This window comes from Nicotiana tabacum, chromosome 2 (assembly GCF_000715075.1).
Source record: "Nicotiana tabacum cultivar K326 chromosome 2, ASM71507v2, whole genome shotgun sequence".
Taxonomy (NCBI): Eukaryota; Viridiplantae; Streptophyta; class Magnoliopsida; order Solanales; family Solanaceae; genus Nicotiana; species Nicotiana tabacum.
This window is the reverse complement of record NC_134081.1, coordinates 16,123,417-16,140,593: the sequence shown is the minus strand read 5'-3', so window position 1 is coordinate 16,140,593 and position 17,177 is coordinate 16,123,417. Positions and strand designations below refer to the sequence as shown.

The window sequence follows — 17,177 nt, the reverse complement described above, 5'->3', positions numbered from 1 at the left end:
ATTAGATAAAATAATGAGAAAGAGCTTTTTCTTGTATAGTTCTTTATTTTAAAGTCATATTTAATTCAAGTAGGTGTAAAAAGAAAGAAAATTTTGGTGGCATCTAATTCTATCCCAAAAACGACTAAATATGCCCGTTAATAGTCTCTGCGTGCGGAAATACTTTAAGGAACTTCACAAAAAGGTAATGAAAGAAATGTCAATATTACCAAATTTCAACATATCAATGTGATTTTTACTCTTGAAAATATTTATGCCGTATAATCTTTCACCTAACATAAAACTAAAGGTTATGATACACTTCGACCAAACAAACGATTCATTTGGTTCTCCAACATTTGTTCAGACAAAATTTTCTATTCGAGATTGCATCATTCTTGACACTAGTAGTCATGCGGTCAACATTAAAAACAATTAATTAAATTAAATTGTGATCGAGATTGTTTGAACATATTAGATTGTATTGCTTTAATAAATTTTAATTGTCATCTCATTTGTTAATACAATATACCCAATAATAATATATCTATTAAATTACAAAGGAGACTTATATAGTTATAATAACTTTTTTGTTCTATGTTTTTTATTATATTATTCAATGTTTCGTATTATAACATTGTTAGTATAAATTTGTATTAGCGCATTATTTTGTTTAATATTTTTGTCTGCTACTCTCTTTTTAATATAATATAGAAGATATATATTTTGTTACTCTTAAAAAAATTAATTTTAAATTTTATTCTATTGTGTTAATTTTCAATTGTGTAAATTTATCAATAATATTTAATTACTTTATTTTATTTTTAAAAAATTAATTCAACACGTATCCAAATTAAGCCACGTCTCAGCCTAATAATAAGCCACTTGGCATTGGTCAAGACAATGCTCCAAGAGTTAGTTATTAGGAAGCTATTTGAAAAAAACACAAATCTCCTACATTTTAATGCAAGAAAAATCAAAAATTAATTATATCTCCTAACATTTTGGTAACTGATATATATGCAATAACTTATGTTTTCCCTAGATTTTAAATTTATTTTTAATGCAATAAAAATTGAAAATTAATTATATCTCGTAAGATTTTTTCTTTACACTAATTAAAAAAATATTGTATTACTTATTTGATGAAATCTTATAGTTTTCACTTGGATTTTAGGTTATAAACTAGACTAAGTGCTCGAGACTAATGTTTTGGGTATTCAACGCAAGCCCCTTGAAGCATATTTTTCTTTGCAGAGCCTGATCACATGCTCTAGTTGCGCGGTGTTACCATTTCAGTGTAATTTCTGGGGTACAAACTAGAGTTCTCTGGTATTACCAAATCCAGATTTCATACGCTCTCTCTCTCTCTCTATCCCTTATAGAAGATTACAGATGCACGTCTTTGCAAATTATTTTCCAACTCTCTTGATAACTCTCCGGTCTCCACTAATAGATATTGTAGCTAGTGTATTGGGTAAAATATGTTATGGTACGTGGCCGTCCGAGAAAGGGACAGGTGGAATCCAAGAGGGGATGATTGAAGACAACTGTTTCGTTTGTCACCGGAAAGAATAATACTCAATAAAGATGTGATAAATGCTTCTCTTCCGGTAGCATTAAACAGGGAATATTCATGGCATTAAGAGTAGTTACCCGTTACAAGGAATTTGGCATTTATGTTCACCGTTACATCTTCATCAATACTCCTCATAATTGACATTAAAAAGGGGCACGACCCTAGGACCTTCTTCATAGCTATAAATAGTGAGCTCAGGTGTCATTGTAAAGGGCACAACTATTCTGGCAAACTTATACTATATTTTATACAAAACTCAATCCAATCTTAGCTTCTGATTTCTCGATTCTTTTTGTTTTTGTGCCCGGAAATATTGTTCTCGGAATTGTTGCTTCTGTTGTTCCGTCCATATCTTAAGGCTAAGTGTTGCATAATTCTTCAATTATTTATTTATTTCAGGATCAAATTAATTCACTTATCTAGAAACCACGTATAAATTCAACTGTACAGTTTTATGGGTAAACAGTTTGGCGCCCACCGTGGGGCCTAGATAACCGTGTAATTAAATTGATCCTTGCCTTTTTTACTAACTTGTTTTAATCTCGTTTTTGTCTTAGAAAAAATCATAAGAAATGGCAGATAACACTGTTAATGACATGCACAACCCCGAGATTCGAGGGGATCAGCCTCAATCAGTGATACCCATAACGAAGGAAGTGACGCTACACCAGTGCATGACAGGCAGTATCCTCGACATGTTCGGGGGACCACTCCCGATGACACTGATGAAGAGTATGTCGTCGACGCGGTAAGGGTCTTGCAAGAGCAACAAAACGATCATTCTAGGCCACCTCCCGCGACAAGATAAAGTTATGACGGAGATGAAGCAAGCGATGTCGGGAGCTTCGAATAAAGCAAACAGACGAGATCTGATCCCTCCTGGGATTCCCACGAATCAAACAACACGAAGGACCGGCAACAACACTCCCAGGGGTGAAATTGGCTCTGATGGGGCTGGGGGGAACGGATCTGGTCTCAACAACGAGAACGATTCTTTCAGGAATGAACTTTTACGGTTCATGAGGGAAGTAAACGCCCGCATGGACTAGATTTCGGGCGTACCACCAATGCTGATATAACCAGACTCAAAGAAGTATACTCAATTGTCGTACAAGCTAAGTGCGACACCAGAGTTAATCCTGAAGCGGTTCAAAATATCCGAAATGCCAAAGTATGATAGAACTTCAGACCCACATGAGCATATTACCACCTACACAACAGCGATAAAAGGGAATAATTTAGCTCCTCACTAAATCGAATCTGTGTTGCTAAAGAAATTTGGAGAAACCATCACGAGGGGAGCCTTGACGTGGTATTCGCATGGATTCCTTCGAAATGCTTGCGGATTCTTTTATCAAGGTTCATGCCGGGGCAAGAAAAGTACAGGCCCGAAAGGCCGACATATTCAGGATAGCGCAAAGAGAGTCTGAGCTACTACGAGAGTTCGTTACCCGATTCCAAAAAGAGAGAATGTTGCTCCCGGCTGTCCCGGATGAATGGGCGATTGAGGTGTTCACCAAAGGATTGAATCCGAGGAGTTCAGACGCTTCTCGTAAATTGAAAGAGAGCATACTCGAGTTTCAAGCAACAACCTGGGCGGACGTCCACAACCGGTACGAATCAAAAATAAGGATCAAAGATGATCAGGTTGGTTTTCCATCATCGACCAAAGGACGAAAAAAGAATAAGAAAAAATCAAAGGATGATTATGACGCGTACATGCGAACTTCGAGGGACCGGTTTTTGCCTTACGAACAAACTGAAGGCCGTAGCAGAGGATTTCGTACATCTGACAGGTTTGCGATCGACAGGAGGATCGATCGCGGTCGGAATAATCGATCACTGCAGGATAAAGAAGTGACAGGATCACGGGATCCTTCCTACCCCAAATTATCATAATACAACTTCAACGTCAGTATAGTGGAATTGGTATCGGCCATGAGAAATATCAAAGAAGCATGGTTCCCAAGACCGATAAGATCTGATTTTGACAAAAGGGATCTCAATTTGTGGTGTGAATACTACGGTACGAATGGCCACTGAATAGGGAATTGTCGACATATCCTGGAAGAAGTGGCAATGTTACTAAAGAATGGTCACCTCAAAGAATTCTTGAGCGACCGATCTAAGAACAACTATGGGCGTAACCGAGACAACGCAGAACCCTTGAAAGCATAAGAAGATTCCCCAGTCAAATAATCAACATGATCTTCGGAGGGAACGAGATTAACTGGATCACCTTTTTAGCTGCAAAGAAGACAAAAGTGTCAATAATGCATAGCAAAAGGCTCCGAGAAGACGATATCACTTTTACAGAGCAGGACGCAGACGGACTGCTGCTACCACACAACGACGCACTGGTAATTTCTTTAAATGTGCTAGATTTTAAGATTAAACGTGTTCTAGTGGATCCGGGGAGTTCGGATAATATCATACAATGGAGAGTGTTGGAGCAAGATAAACTCACCAGAAGCATTATTCCGGCCACGAAGCTCCTCGCCGGATTCAACCTTTCAAGTGTGACAACTACGGGAGAAATTTTATTACTCACAAACGCTGAAGGAGTAATGAAAATAACTCTTTTTGAAGTGGTAGATGGCGATATGGGATACAACATCATTCTGGGATGGCCATGGTTGCACAAGATGAAAGTTGTACCATCAACATACCATCAATTGCTGACGTTTCCAACACCCGAAGGAATTAAGCAGATAAGGGGCGACCAACCGGCGGCAAGGGAGATGAATGCAATTTTGGTCTCCAGTAGCAAAGGAAAGGAACATGTGGCATAGCAATTACAGGGCTTGGCACCTACTCCTGAACTAGATGAAGTTAGCCAGGCGTCAGAAGATAATCAGGTGCCGAGATATTTCCAAGTTCCAGAAGAGACCGATGCGACGAAGTCCACAGCGGAAGAGCTGGAGCAAGTGGCATTATTTGAGGAATTCTTAGAAAGGAAATTCCATATGGGGACAGGACTGCACTCGAAACTCAAGTCCGACTTCATTAAATTCCTTAAATCTAACGCCGATTGTTTTTGCATGGTCGCATGAGGATATGACAGGTATCCCAACGGAGGTAGCCGTACACAAGTTAAGCTTGGATCCTAACATACCTCCGGTAAGACAAAAGAAACGCATGATCGCCGAAGCCAGGAATAAATTCATCAAAGAAGAGGTAACCCGTTTACTTAATATCGGTTCAATCCGAGAGGTAAGATATCTAGATGGGTTAGCTAATGTAGTAGTAGTTCCTAAAATGAATAATAAGTTTCGCATGTGCGTAGATTATAAATATCTTAATAAGGTGTGCCCGAAAGACTCGTTCCCTCTGCCAAACATCGATCAAATGATTAAAACCATGGCCGGGCACAAGTTAATGCATTTCCTCGATGCTTATTCCGGGTACAACCAAATTAAGATGAACCCGGAAGATCAGGAAAAAACTTCGTTTATAATAAATTTCAGTATATATTGTTACAATGTGATGCCCTTTGGGTTGAAAAATGCCGGATCCACTTATCAACGGCTCGTGAACAAGATGTTTGAAAATCAAATAGTAAAAACTATGGAAGTTTATATAGACGATATGCTCGTCAAGTCTTCAAATGCAGGTGATCATATTAAATATCTGCAAGAGACTTTCGACATCCTAAGGAAGCATAACATGAAGCTTAGTCCCGAGAAATGCGCGTTCGGGGTCAGCTCAGGTAAGTTTTTGGGATTTCTGGTATCACAAAGGGGGATCGAAGTAAACCCCGATAAGATCAAGGCCATAGAGGATATCCCAGACCAACTTACAAGCATGAAGGAAGTCCAAAGGCTTACAGGGAGATTGAAACCTTTGAGCAGATTCATTTCCCGTTCGTCTGAAAAGAGTCATCGTTTCTTCGCACTACTCAAGAAGAAAAATAATTTCGAATGGACCCCGGAATGCCAGCAGGCTTTAAGCGATTTAAAGAAGTACTTTCCAAGCCCTCCATTGCTTTCAAAACAAAAAGAATGGGAAACGTTGTTGGTTTACCTTGCAGTTTCAGAAGTTGTGGTAAGTGTGGTTTTAGTTCGAGAAGACGAAGGTACGCAATCTCCTATTTATTATGTTAGTAAAATTTTCACGGGAGCAGAAACTCATTACCCACATTTGGAAAAACTGGCCTTAGCTCTCGTAGTCACTGCTCGAAAGCTCAGGCGCTATTTCCAATACCAACCCAATAGCCGTGGTGTCTACTTTCCCTTTGCGAAACATCCTCCATAATCTCGGGGTCTCGGGTAGATTGGCCAAATGGGTCGTCAAAATGAGTGAGTTCGACATAGAATACAAGCTGAGGACTGCGATTAAATCATAAGTCTTGGCTGACTTTGTGGTCGATTTCAGTTCGGGATTATTGCCTCAGGCTACCAAGTAAGCAATGATAATATCGGAATCGACATCAGGGGTTTGGACCTTATTTACGGACGGATCTTCCAACGTAAAAGAGTTTGGGCTTGGTATAGTCTTAATCATGCCTTCGGGGAAAACCTGAGGAAATCCATCATGATGGTCCACTTAACTAATAATGAAGCAGAGTATGAACCTTTGATTGCAGGACTCGAGTAGGCCCGGGGACTTGACTCCGAGGTCATCGAAATCAAATGCGACTCACAACTGGTGGTAAATCAGGTCTACGGGATCTTCGAGACCAAAGAGGAGTGCATGCAACAATACATGGTAAAGGTTCAAGCTCTGCTGGCACGATTCTGAGAGTGGTCAATTACTCATATCCCAAGGGAAGAAAATGCAGAAGCAAACGCATTGGCAAACCTAGGATCATCAACAGAAACAAAGGGATCAGAGTCCGGGTCGTTAGTACAACTGATGAACTCAGTCCTGGATACATATGGTTATTACGAGGTAAATTCAACTAGTCTAGTCTGGGAATGGAGGAATGAAATTATCTATTATCTCGAACACGAAAAGCTACCTGAAGATCCGAAAATGTCCTGGGCGCTTCGGGCCAAAGCAACATGATATAGCTTCAAGGGTGACCAATTGTATAGAAAATCTTTTCAAGGCCCGTTTACCCGGTACTTAGGAGCGTCCGAAGCCAACTATGTCATGAGAGAGGTTCATGAAGGGATATGTGGCAACCACTCGGGCGCAAATTCCTTGGTGTTAAAGTTGGTAAGGGCAGGATATTACTGGCCCTGCATGGAACAAGACGCCAAGGACTTCGTGTGAAAATGTGATAAGTGTCAACGCTACGCGCCACTAATGCATCAACCGGCAGAACTCTTACATTTGGTCCTATCTCCGTGGCCGTTCATGAAATGGGGAATGGACATCGTCGGACCATTACCGCCGGCTCCCGAAAAGGTAAGATTTCTTATCAAAAAATCGGATATCACGAAGTAGTGGATTTCTTATGGAAAAATATAATTTGCAAGTTCGGAATACCAAAAGAGATAGCATGCGACAATAGGCCACAATTTATCGGTGCAAAAGTTACAAAGTTCCTCCAAGATTTGAAAATAAAGAGGATCATATCTTCTCCTTATCATCCGAGCGCAAATGGTCAAACGGAGTCGACGAACAAAGTGATTATTCAGAACCTCAAGAAAAGGTTGGAAGCGGCTAAAGCAAATTTGCCCAAGGAATTAATCGGAGTTTTATGGGCATTCTGAACTACGACCAAGTCAAGCAAAAGTGAAACCCCAATTTCCCTCGCGTACGGTGCAAAAGCTTTAATCCCGGTGGAAGTAAGGGAACCGACCTTGAGATACTTCAAGGCAGAAGAAGAATCGAACAACGAAGCAATGTTTGTCAACTTGGAACTACTCGATGAAAGCAGGGAATTGGCATATGTAAGAATGGTAGCTCATAAGAAAAGAATGGAGCAGTATTATAATCGAAGAGCCAACCTCCGTTATTTCAAAGTATGTGACTTTGTCCTAAGGAAAGTAACTCACAATACCCTGGAGCTCAAAGCGGTAAAGTTAGGTCCAACGTGGGAAGGCCCCTACCGGGTCTCAGCTATCTCCGAAAAAGGTTCATATGAGTTGGAAAACCAAAATGGAGAAAGGTTGCCCAGCAATTGGAACATGGAATACCTCAAAAGATATTATTCTTGATGAACATTATCCGATCGGAAAGTATGTGCTTCACTCTTTTTCCCTTCGTTCAGTTTTTATCCCAATTGGGTTTTTCTGACAAGGTTTTTAACGAGGCAACAACATAAAGCATACTATGAAGACATCATCAATAAGACTTTTAATAGCAAGACACACAAGCAGAGATCCACTCGAGGATGGTTAGATAATCTTTTGCTCTATAGCAAATTCCCACCGGGAAGTTAAGCTTGTTATTGAGCAAATGTTATTTGATCATTCACGAGCACAAATTCCAGTGTTCCAATTCGCATTCTTCGCATTCGAACACTGAGGGAATGATATGAGGATACGGCAACTATGACTGCCACGTCGACCTGGAACGAAAAATCGGAAATATAATTACGCCATCGGGACCGGGGACTATGCGAACAGCCGCCTAGAAACAAGTTATACAAGTTAGCCACATATAATGGCAATTTCTTTTCAGCATAGCAAATGCTTAAGTATTTTTTGAATATAGAGGGAATAAAATGAAATCTTTTTGTTTTTATCTGGTTTCTTGTCTGAACGATGAATTAACTTTGTCTTTTGAAAGCTAAAAAAGTACTTCAAATGTTAGTGTTATAATGAATAAAAGGCGTCCTCCTCAAAAGAACCGTAAACATAAGAGGGTTCTCTCTTATATAAACCCTCACGTTAAAGGGTTGGTTCCAGAAGAATTTATGCCCGGAATCGAAAATGCCATCGGAGAAAAATACACCCGAATTCACATATGAAAAGGACGCAAAAAGTAAACTTGCACAAATACTTATCAAACCCCTCGCGGAAAAGGGCTGATACCCGGAGCCAAAAATTCTTTCGGGGAGAATACACCCAAAAGTTTCACATAATATGACGCAAAAAAGTCTGCGCAAAATTCTTAAAGAAAATGCAAAGATTAAAAGCTTGCAGGAATATTCTAACAACGAGAAGACTCAAACAATACTTGAGCAAAAGATGTTTTTATTTACAAAAACATGACAAAATGGCATAGATATGAGAACTGGAAAAAGAAAAGAAAAGCTAAACTGCATTGTCTCCGGAACCAGGAGGAAGAGAAGTGCACGCGCCCCTGGAAGAAGTAGATGGATCCACCGATGGCTCAACATTTTCACCGGTTTGGCCTTCGACATCATCATCCTCCGATTCTTCTTCAGTTCCCGAAAATTCGGAACCGGAACCAGAAGGACCAGGTGCATCAGACCTTGATGGGAGTCCACTTTTAGCAGCTAACTCAAGCTCGCGGGCCTTAGCAATTTTGGCATCAAAATCAATGACACCAGTTTTGGCCTCTTCCAAGGTTTTTCTCCTCGTGCTGTACATGGCATAAGTTTTTTCAACAACGAGGGAAGTCGCTCGGCGCTTAAGTTCTTCTTTGAGTTGAGTTACCTCGGCAGAAAGGTTTTCCCGAGAGGACCTAGCATATTTGAGGTTGACATCAAGGTCGCAGAAAGTTGAACTAAAGAGCCTATTATGCTCGATAGTTTTTCTGTACTTCTCTTCCAGCTGGCTGTGTCTCGCTCCCGCTGCAACAAGATCTTTAATTTTGGAGTTCAAGGTTGCCTTTAAGTTAATCACTCTTTTAGCGGAGGCAGTGACGTTCGGTTGCGGCAAGAACAACATTATGAACTTCAACCCATTTGGCCCTGGCTTCGTCAAATCTAACCCTCAGAGGGCCAATCTATTGGCGTAGGGTTACTACTTCTTGTTCACTCTGCCGCAAACGATCTTCCAATACAACAGTCTCAGCGGCTTTGGCTTCCAGTTCCGAAATGCGAGCGATATATTGCTTTTGCTCTACCAAAAGTTGATCTCGTGCGGAGATAATCTCTTCTTTTTCACGTATCAACCTTTGAAGGCCCTCGAAAACAAGAAATTTGGCCTACAAAAGTAATAAGGGTAAAATTCAGGAGATGTTCACATCTAAAAGTGGAAGAAATGCTAAAGGAAGAAAGGCATGTACCGCTGCGGCATTATGCATAGCCTTGTTCAACAAACACTCTCCTAAGAGTGCTTGAATCTTTTCCTAGTCTTTCTCTAAAGCCAAAGGCTTCAGATAATTAGCAAGCTCCACCGGCTGGAATAGCAAGTTGCATCCGGTAGAGACCGAAAGAGTAACGTTCCTCCTCCTTTGTGGATCTTCATAAGGGGCAGCATAATTTTGCCCCAAATTCCCATGAACTGGAGACTGTGGAAGAGAAACATCTTCTTCGTGGTCAGACGCGGTCGGCGGAGGTGATGTAGCAGTTTCTGGTGTTGGTAAAGATGGAGATGAAGCTAATGGAGTTAAAAAGTGAGAAGGAACTGCGTCAAGTGCAGTGTTAGTTGTTGGATGCTCACCAACCAAAGATGGAAATGGTCTGGAACTCAACTCCGAAGTACCGGACACAACAATTGGGGCCCGTAAACAGGAGTTGACATTATCTACTAAATCAAATTCTCTCCAAAGTGTTGAGGCATCATCCTCGGTTGGTGTAACTCTCTCGACAGGTTGAGCATCTTGTTGAGATGATGAGGGTCATCATCTTCTATGTAGAGAAGCTCCCTCATCACTAGCTTCTTCATCATCGTCGATTATCACGGTGTCTATGACTGGCCCGGAATGAGGGCCAGTCACCATCGCTACCGGAGAAGACCCGGGGGCATCGGTCCTCGCCCTTTTATTATTTTCCCCGGCTGCAAAGGAGCGTCTTCTCTTTAGTTGTTTGTCTTCCAGTCGGGGACTCCGAAGAGAAGCATTTACTCTCTAAGCAGGCCCGGAACCACTTGTTCGAGTAAGTGCCTCATGAAGCAGCCTCGCCGTATCAGCACGGTCAGCCAAGACATCCTCCTCGGGAACAGTAACAAAGCCCGCGGGTTGACCTAATTTCATAGACATGATAGAAGAGATTAATCAAGTTCTTTACATGAAAAATTGAAATAAGATAAGTTTGAATTACCATGATTCTTGGCCTTCCACCCCTATTTAGGGCCAGTTTTTTCCACAAGTGAGTCTCAAGCGTTGTAACGTCCAAGATATTTTGTACCCACCGGTCCAAATCTTCAATCACCGGTGGGACCTAACGAGTTGTTGAAACAAACAAAGGATAGAGGATCAATACGACCATTAAAATTATTTTAGTAAAAGGAAATACTAAAAAAGAGCTTACGAGTGTGGTCCCAAGCGGCCAGAAAAGATAAAGTCGTTGCCGGAATGATGTCATCGGTGGCAATTGCAACGAATCATTCCATCCACCCACGGTCGTTGTCATCATCCATGCTAGACAATAAAGCATGGTGGCCACGCTTGTAGAGGTTTATCATTCCCCCGCGGAAGATTTTGGGAGAACAAAGATTTATCGTGTGAGCTAAGGATAGCTCCTCTCTAGTTTCCTAGCACAAACGTCGAAGGCAAGCAACCGTCCTCCACACAGAAGGACTTACTTGTGCCAAACACACCTGATAACGGAGGCAAAACTCCGCAATCACGAAGTCAAGCTCTCCGCTCAAAGAAAACGCACCCAAAGTAAAGGGATACATGTAAACATATGTAAAACCTTCCTTAGGAAGGGTGGCTCGTTCTGATAGATCAGGAGAGATAATTTCTAAGTCATGGCAGCAATAGTATTCCTTCACAACAGGAATGCTGGAAGGACGTATTGAAGAAGGATACCTGTTAACGGCCCATGTACGAGAATTAGCAGTAGGAAATTTCTCTTCGAAGTCTTTTGTGGTAATAAGACTTCTAGGGATGATCGAGCCCACTGTTGGGGGAGCAAGGTCCTCGGCTCTGTTTTTGCTTTTTGAGGAACCGGTACGTTTCGAAAAAGAAGCCATTGTAGGAAAGAAAGGGTTTTCCGTTTGAAGAGAATTAGAAGAAAAAAAAGATGAAGAAACAATATGCAAGTTAGATGAAGGAAGTTCGAACGGTTATGAAATATAAGGGTGGAAGTTGATACGTATAAGTAAAAGTTTTGGCGGCTAAATTCATGGCGAGGATTACCTCGATAATCGGCAAAAGATGTGTTGAATCATGGGAAGACACGTGTTCGGGGCATCAAATACGGAGAGATATGCATCTAATCAACCGTCAGAAGCTTTCAGAGGGAATTATAGTAATTCCCATCAAAAGAGTGTTTCTACCAACTTTCCGGTAACACAAAGTTATGTCACCGGAAAGCATGGGGACTATCTGTATTGGGTAAAATATGTTGTGGCACGTGGCCGTCCAAGAAAGGGACACATGGAACCCAAGACGGGGATGACTGAAGACAACTGTTTCGTTTGTCACCGGGAAGAATAATGCTCAATAAAGATGTGATAAATGCTCCTCTCCCGGTAGTATTAAACATGGAATATTCATGGCATTAAGAGCAGTTACCTGTTATAAGAAATTTGGCATTTATGTTCACTATTACATTTTCATCAATGCTCCTCATAATTGACAGTAAAGAAGGGCACGACCATAGGACCTTCTTCATAGCTATAAATAGTGAGCTTGGGTGCCATTGTAAAGGGCACGACTATTCTGGCAAACTTATACTATATTTTATACAAAACTCAATCCAATCTTAGCTTCTGATTTCTTGATTCTTTTTGTTTTTGTGCCCGGAAACCTTATTCCCGAAATTGTTGCTTCTGTTGTTTCGTCCATATCTTAAGGCTAAGTGTTGCATAATTCTTCAATTATTTATTTATTTCAGGATCAAATTAATTCACTTATCTAGAAACCACGTATAAATTCAACTGTACCGTTTTACGGATAAACAGCTAGGTTAGTGAGCATTTTGTTTTTACTTAATAGAATACTACAACTTGCATTGTATTAGATGGATATACCGGTTTCTGATGATCTATATTAGTAGTATATATGTGTCAATGATCATTTTGTGTTCCTTTGTTTTGTGCTGTGCGTGTAATGCGAATTGAATCTCTACAGAACAGTAATCAGTTTCTTTGCTTTCTTTGCTGGGACATCTGACAAAGAGTAAATTCGTTAGAGATGGGCAGCCAATTCGTCAGTGACTCTGTTCCTTTTGTTGATATTTGTGGTCTGCAACCTGAACTTGATCTTACCTGCTGGTCTGAACTTGATCTTACCTGCTGGTCTGCAACCTGAACTTGATCTTTGGTCTCTCATAGTTTCACCAAATTCATTGATCACTAGGTCATTGACTTGATCCTTTTATCAAATTGATTATATCTTCTAACTTTCCAAGATGTTCGGATGGTAGACATCTTCTCTTTAGCTCTCTAAATACCTTTATCAACACACAAATAATATCAGTATATGTTCCTTAACGAATCTTTACACAGCAAAGGTTGTCCCATAAAGGTATTGAGTCTTCCTTATGCGCTTGTTCTAACAAAATCTCAACTCAACTCTTCATTCTGAAACTTTTTTCTTTTCTTCTGAAGAAGATTTCTTCAGAATGGCATAATTATTCAACACTACCTTCCTCAATCTTCATTGACTTTAGTGATCACACACCTGTGCTTTTTGGTACAAGTCCTATGTATGGTAAGGTATAGATTGCTTTATGCTTGTCAACTGTTTTATTGGACCAAGATAAACCAATATGAACAGTGAAAACCTAGATAAACCATCAATAATTTAAGCTGCGAAAGCATCAGAAGAAAACCAACAATTCTAACTTCGAGGAATTCACCAACACAAAACCACGATAACAGAGTTCAGATCATACATTTCCCCCATTACTATTTCCTCCCCTAAGACGAGGAATACCCATTCTGCTTTTGGTACATTATGCGAGCCACTAAACAGGTCATAGTAAAATGAGACCGCAACAACCTGATAACTAATAATCAAGTCAATTATGGATTTGGACCTGTTACGCTCATTATCAGGAGAAAGACATAGTGCTCAAATAAACAGTAACAAAAAAAAATGAAAAATGGTGTACAGCATTATTGTCCAGTCAAGAGTCCATCTCATTATACCATCAAAAGAGTAATTTGGTTCACTGATATTATACAAAAGTCACCACCCCAGATTCTTCAATGTACTACTCTTCAGCAACACGCTTCGACAAACATGATGAGAAGGGAATATGAACTATTTGTGTACTTAAACGATATGGATACAGAGAATCCAGGAGAAGAAATACAGGTGCACTGGCAGTGTCTCTGTGCGTTGATAGCGTTTCACCCAAATTCAGACATGTAGATGCAAGCAGACAAGAAGAAACAGTTTAGCTCGATTCCCTGCCCATATGAAAAGTGCATTCAACTTGAAAGCATTTACTTCAAGTAACCACTAAACGCGATACTAATCCATACCTTTCTTCCTGATTTCTTGCACAAATCAGAGTTCTTTATTCAAGTACCATAAATAGCACTGGCCTCTATTCCACTGTATCCAGTGAGCACTATTTCTACGTCAAAGTTGGCACCCCAATGGCCCGGTCAGTCGCTGTCCTAAGTTTCATCCAAGTCCTTTGAGCTTTTCACCTTTGTCTTGCTCTCGGAAGTACCCTCATTTTTCTTCATTTGCTCTTGACTACTTGTCCTAAAGCTATTAGTTACCCCTCTTGATGCCCTCGAACCAGGTGCATCCTCTGCACTTGATCCCAATGTTGCTACCTTATCATAATCCTCCCCCTCGTCACTACTACTTCTATACTCACTTGGTAGCATTGAGTGCTGCCCTCCCTCATCATCTGAATTCCACATGGCTTCCTCAAAGTCACTTAACATGTCTGAACCAGAACCTTCTGTACCAATCTTTCCCTTTAAATAAGGATCAAAATTTCTGCTTGAACCTCCCTCACTTATAGGTCTATTGCTCTTACCTCTCTGCCATTTCTCCGTTTCATACTTAGGATGCCTGTCAGGAGCCTTGTACATGCCGGAATCAGCGTAATTGCTTCTACCACGTCGGTCATCATTGTTGTCCAATTCATTGTCATCTTCAGATACATCATCATGTCCATCGTCATCAGCTATCTTCCTTCCGTATGTCTTATTCCAGCCACTATTCCTCCCTCCTGACTCATCATCTGATTCATCACTTCCCATCATTCCAGATCTTCTGAATCGACTACCTATATCTTCTTTGTTCCAATATCTCATCTTCCCTACTTCGTCTTTCTCTGCTTCTTCCTCAGCTGCCCATTCGTCATCAGCTGCCTGTTCTATCTGAGCAATAAAACGGTCAAGTTCTTCCTGGTCACTGTCTTCAGCTGTTGAATGTGTTTGGTCTATACTACTGCTGAGACCCAACTTAGTACCAATATCCTCCTGAAAGACATATGGGCTTCCTTCTTTCTTATCAATGGCATTGAAGAATGTGGATGCTACTCGCTGGATACTGGCCCTGGCTGCTGGATCATCAGGATTTATCCCCTTCCTCCGGAGCTCTTGTTCTATTTTCTTTATGTTTAATTTCTGTGATTCTAGTGCTTGTTCGAATCGGGCTTTAAATAATGCCTACATGGAAGAGATAACTTTGTCAAACAGAAGATGTGTACTCATCACCAGAACATGTTCAAATTTCCAGCTTTGTTAAGCAAGTTACAGAAAAGCTAGTTCATTACATACAATAGGAATTAAAAGAGTTCAGAATTTTAGTCCCTATGTTCAACACAAATTCCAAAATATCGATGGTTCAACAGATGAGACATGCTGTATACCCATTGTAACTTGAAGAATGGGCTCACATTCAAGAGAATAGAACTTCAGTTGAACTGAATAAAACAAAGGGACCAGGAGTACATGTGAAAGACTCATAGCACCCAGGGAGTTTTACATCACATAGGTGTATGAAACACAGACAGAAGCTAGGTTCCCTCAAGCAAATACAAAATTAAGGGGTTAACAGAAACATATAACAATTCATCAACTTCTAAAGTTACTACTAGGCTTTATTTACATAAGCAGTGGATTACATAAAAGGGACAAGGCAAAGAAAAAGAGATTTGTAGCTCACCTTCCTTTTTGTAAGTGTGTTGATAGGTATTAAATTCTTTGGCTGGCGGTAGTTTCTGCCGCGAAACATAATAATGGTTTTTACATTGTGTATGTTAAGCACAATACCACCACTTAGTCGAGCCAGCATTGAGGCCATCTCTTTTATTTTTTCCTGAGGGAAGTTATCACAACAAACTTGCACAGTCTCATGGAACTTCCAGTGGAGATGCATATTTTGAACAACTCCTCCGAAGACTCCACGAACACCAACAGGAACATAATTTTTATTCCTGAAACCAATCTTCTTATACGCTTGCAGTTGCTCAGGAGTCAGAAACTCAGGATCATGCCGTGGAGATGGCAACTCTGGTAGCTCATATTTCTTCAGCTTCTGAAGTAGCAAAGCAACTTTTTTCTTTGCTCTTCGGAGATTATAAATTAACCGTTCTTCATCAGTCATTAGCTTCAATTTCAACTTCTTTGACCTCCGTATCTCCCTTAGGGTTTTGCTTGACTCATTCTGCATTCTCATTGCTACTCTGCTCCTCATGCTCTTCCCCGACATCCACCGCACTCCACCACTGCAATTCCACACATTACTCGTTGCAGTAAATATAGGAACTTCCACATTTTTTACCCTCGTATTTTCACCGCTTGAAATCATATTCACCATATCGTATCTCCGCAGAATCGCATTCCTATAGTAAAAAAAAAAAAAAAAAAAAAAATCTCTTTGATAATTAAAATTGTATAAAATTAAATTGATCTAAACTTAACTGACAAAATTAGAAAAAAAAAGAGAGAGGAAATATACTGCAAGGAGCGCCGTTGAATGTATCTGGAAACGAACATGATGGCGATAATGTAGAAATCGGTCACTGAGCTTCTACTTTCATTTTTTGTGGGGAAAGGGAGTCAGCGGCAAAGGGGACGATGGGATTAATTTCGGGGAAGAAGGAGAAATGAATATAACTGGGTTACAAAAGTTCTCAGTCCTTTAACCTAAGTTGAGGCTTTCCCCTCAGACCAAACCTGTCCACTTTTGTTATGTACTTAATTTTTCTTTACACTAATTATATTGTCTTACTTATCCTATCCTTTTTTTTATTTATTAATTTTGCTAAATATTTTATTTATTTATTTTACTTTTTTAAAATTAAAATTTTTTGGTAATGACACTTGTCATCCTATCCTTAAATTTTGCTAAGTATTTTATTTTATTTTTTTAAATTAAGATTATTTTTGTGATGACACTTCATCCTCTCTTTATTTTGCCTCTCCTATTATTATAACTAGTTAAAGCTTGGGCCCAATGTAAATAAAGCTATATTGTTTTATTATACATTGTGATATCTTACAATTCTAATCGTACTATTTTACTTGTAAGGATATTTTACTAATTTTTTAAATTATTTGTCATTAGTTATAAGTATTAAAGTGAGATATAAAAAGTAGTTTCATTTTTATATAATGACAATAATAACTAAAACATTTCATATTTGCATAGCCAATTAGCTCTGCACCAATCTAAGGAAAACCAACATATTGGACTAAAACAGCACAAAGATACTCTTAAAATAATGTGA

General features: G+C 39.8%; 1 protein-coding gene across 2 annotated transcripts; it reads right to left on the bottom strand.

The window, feature by feature from the left end:
• Positions 1–13,593: 13,593 nt before the first annotated feature.
• Positions 13,594–16,640, bottom strand: LOC107782624 (CRM-domain containing factor CFM9, mitochondrial). Of its 2 annotated transcripts, XR_012699445.1 has the most exons (4): positions 16,406–16,640; positions 15,611–16,289; positions 13,963–15,111; positions 13,594–13,887 (listed from the first exon to the last, which is right to left on the bottom strand). XR_012699445.1 is itself a non-coding variant. In XM_016603519.2 (3 exons), the coding sequence occupies exons 1-3, from the start codon at positions 16,441–16,443 to the stop codon at positions 14,101–14,103; spliced, it is 1,728 nt and encodes a 575-aa protein (XP_016459005.2). In that variant the 5' UTR covers positions 16,444–16,640; the 3' UTR covers positions 13,594–14,100. The 2 variants fall into 2 exon arrangements, 1 of the variants encoding a protein (XP_016459005.2); XM_016603519.2 differs by having other exon boundaries at positions 13,594–15,111.
• Between the last annotated feature and the right edge of the window lie 537 nt (positions 16,641–17,177).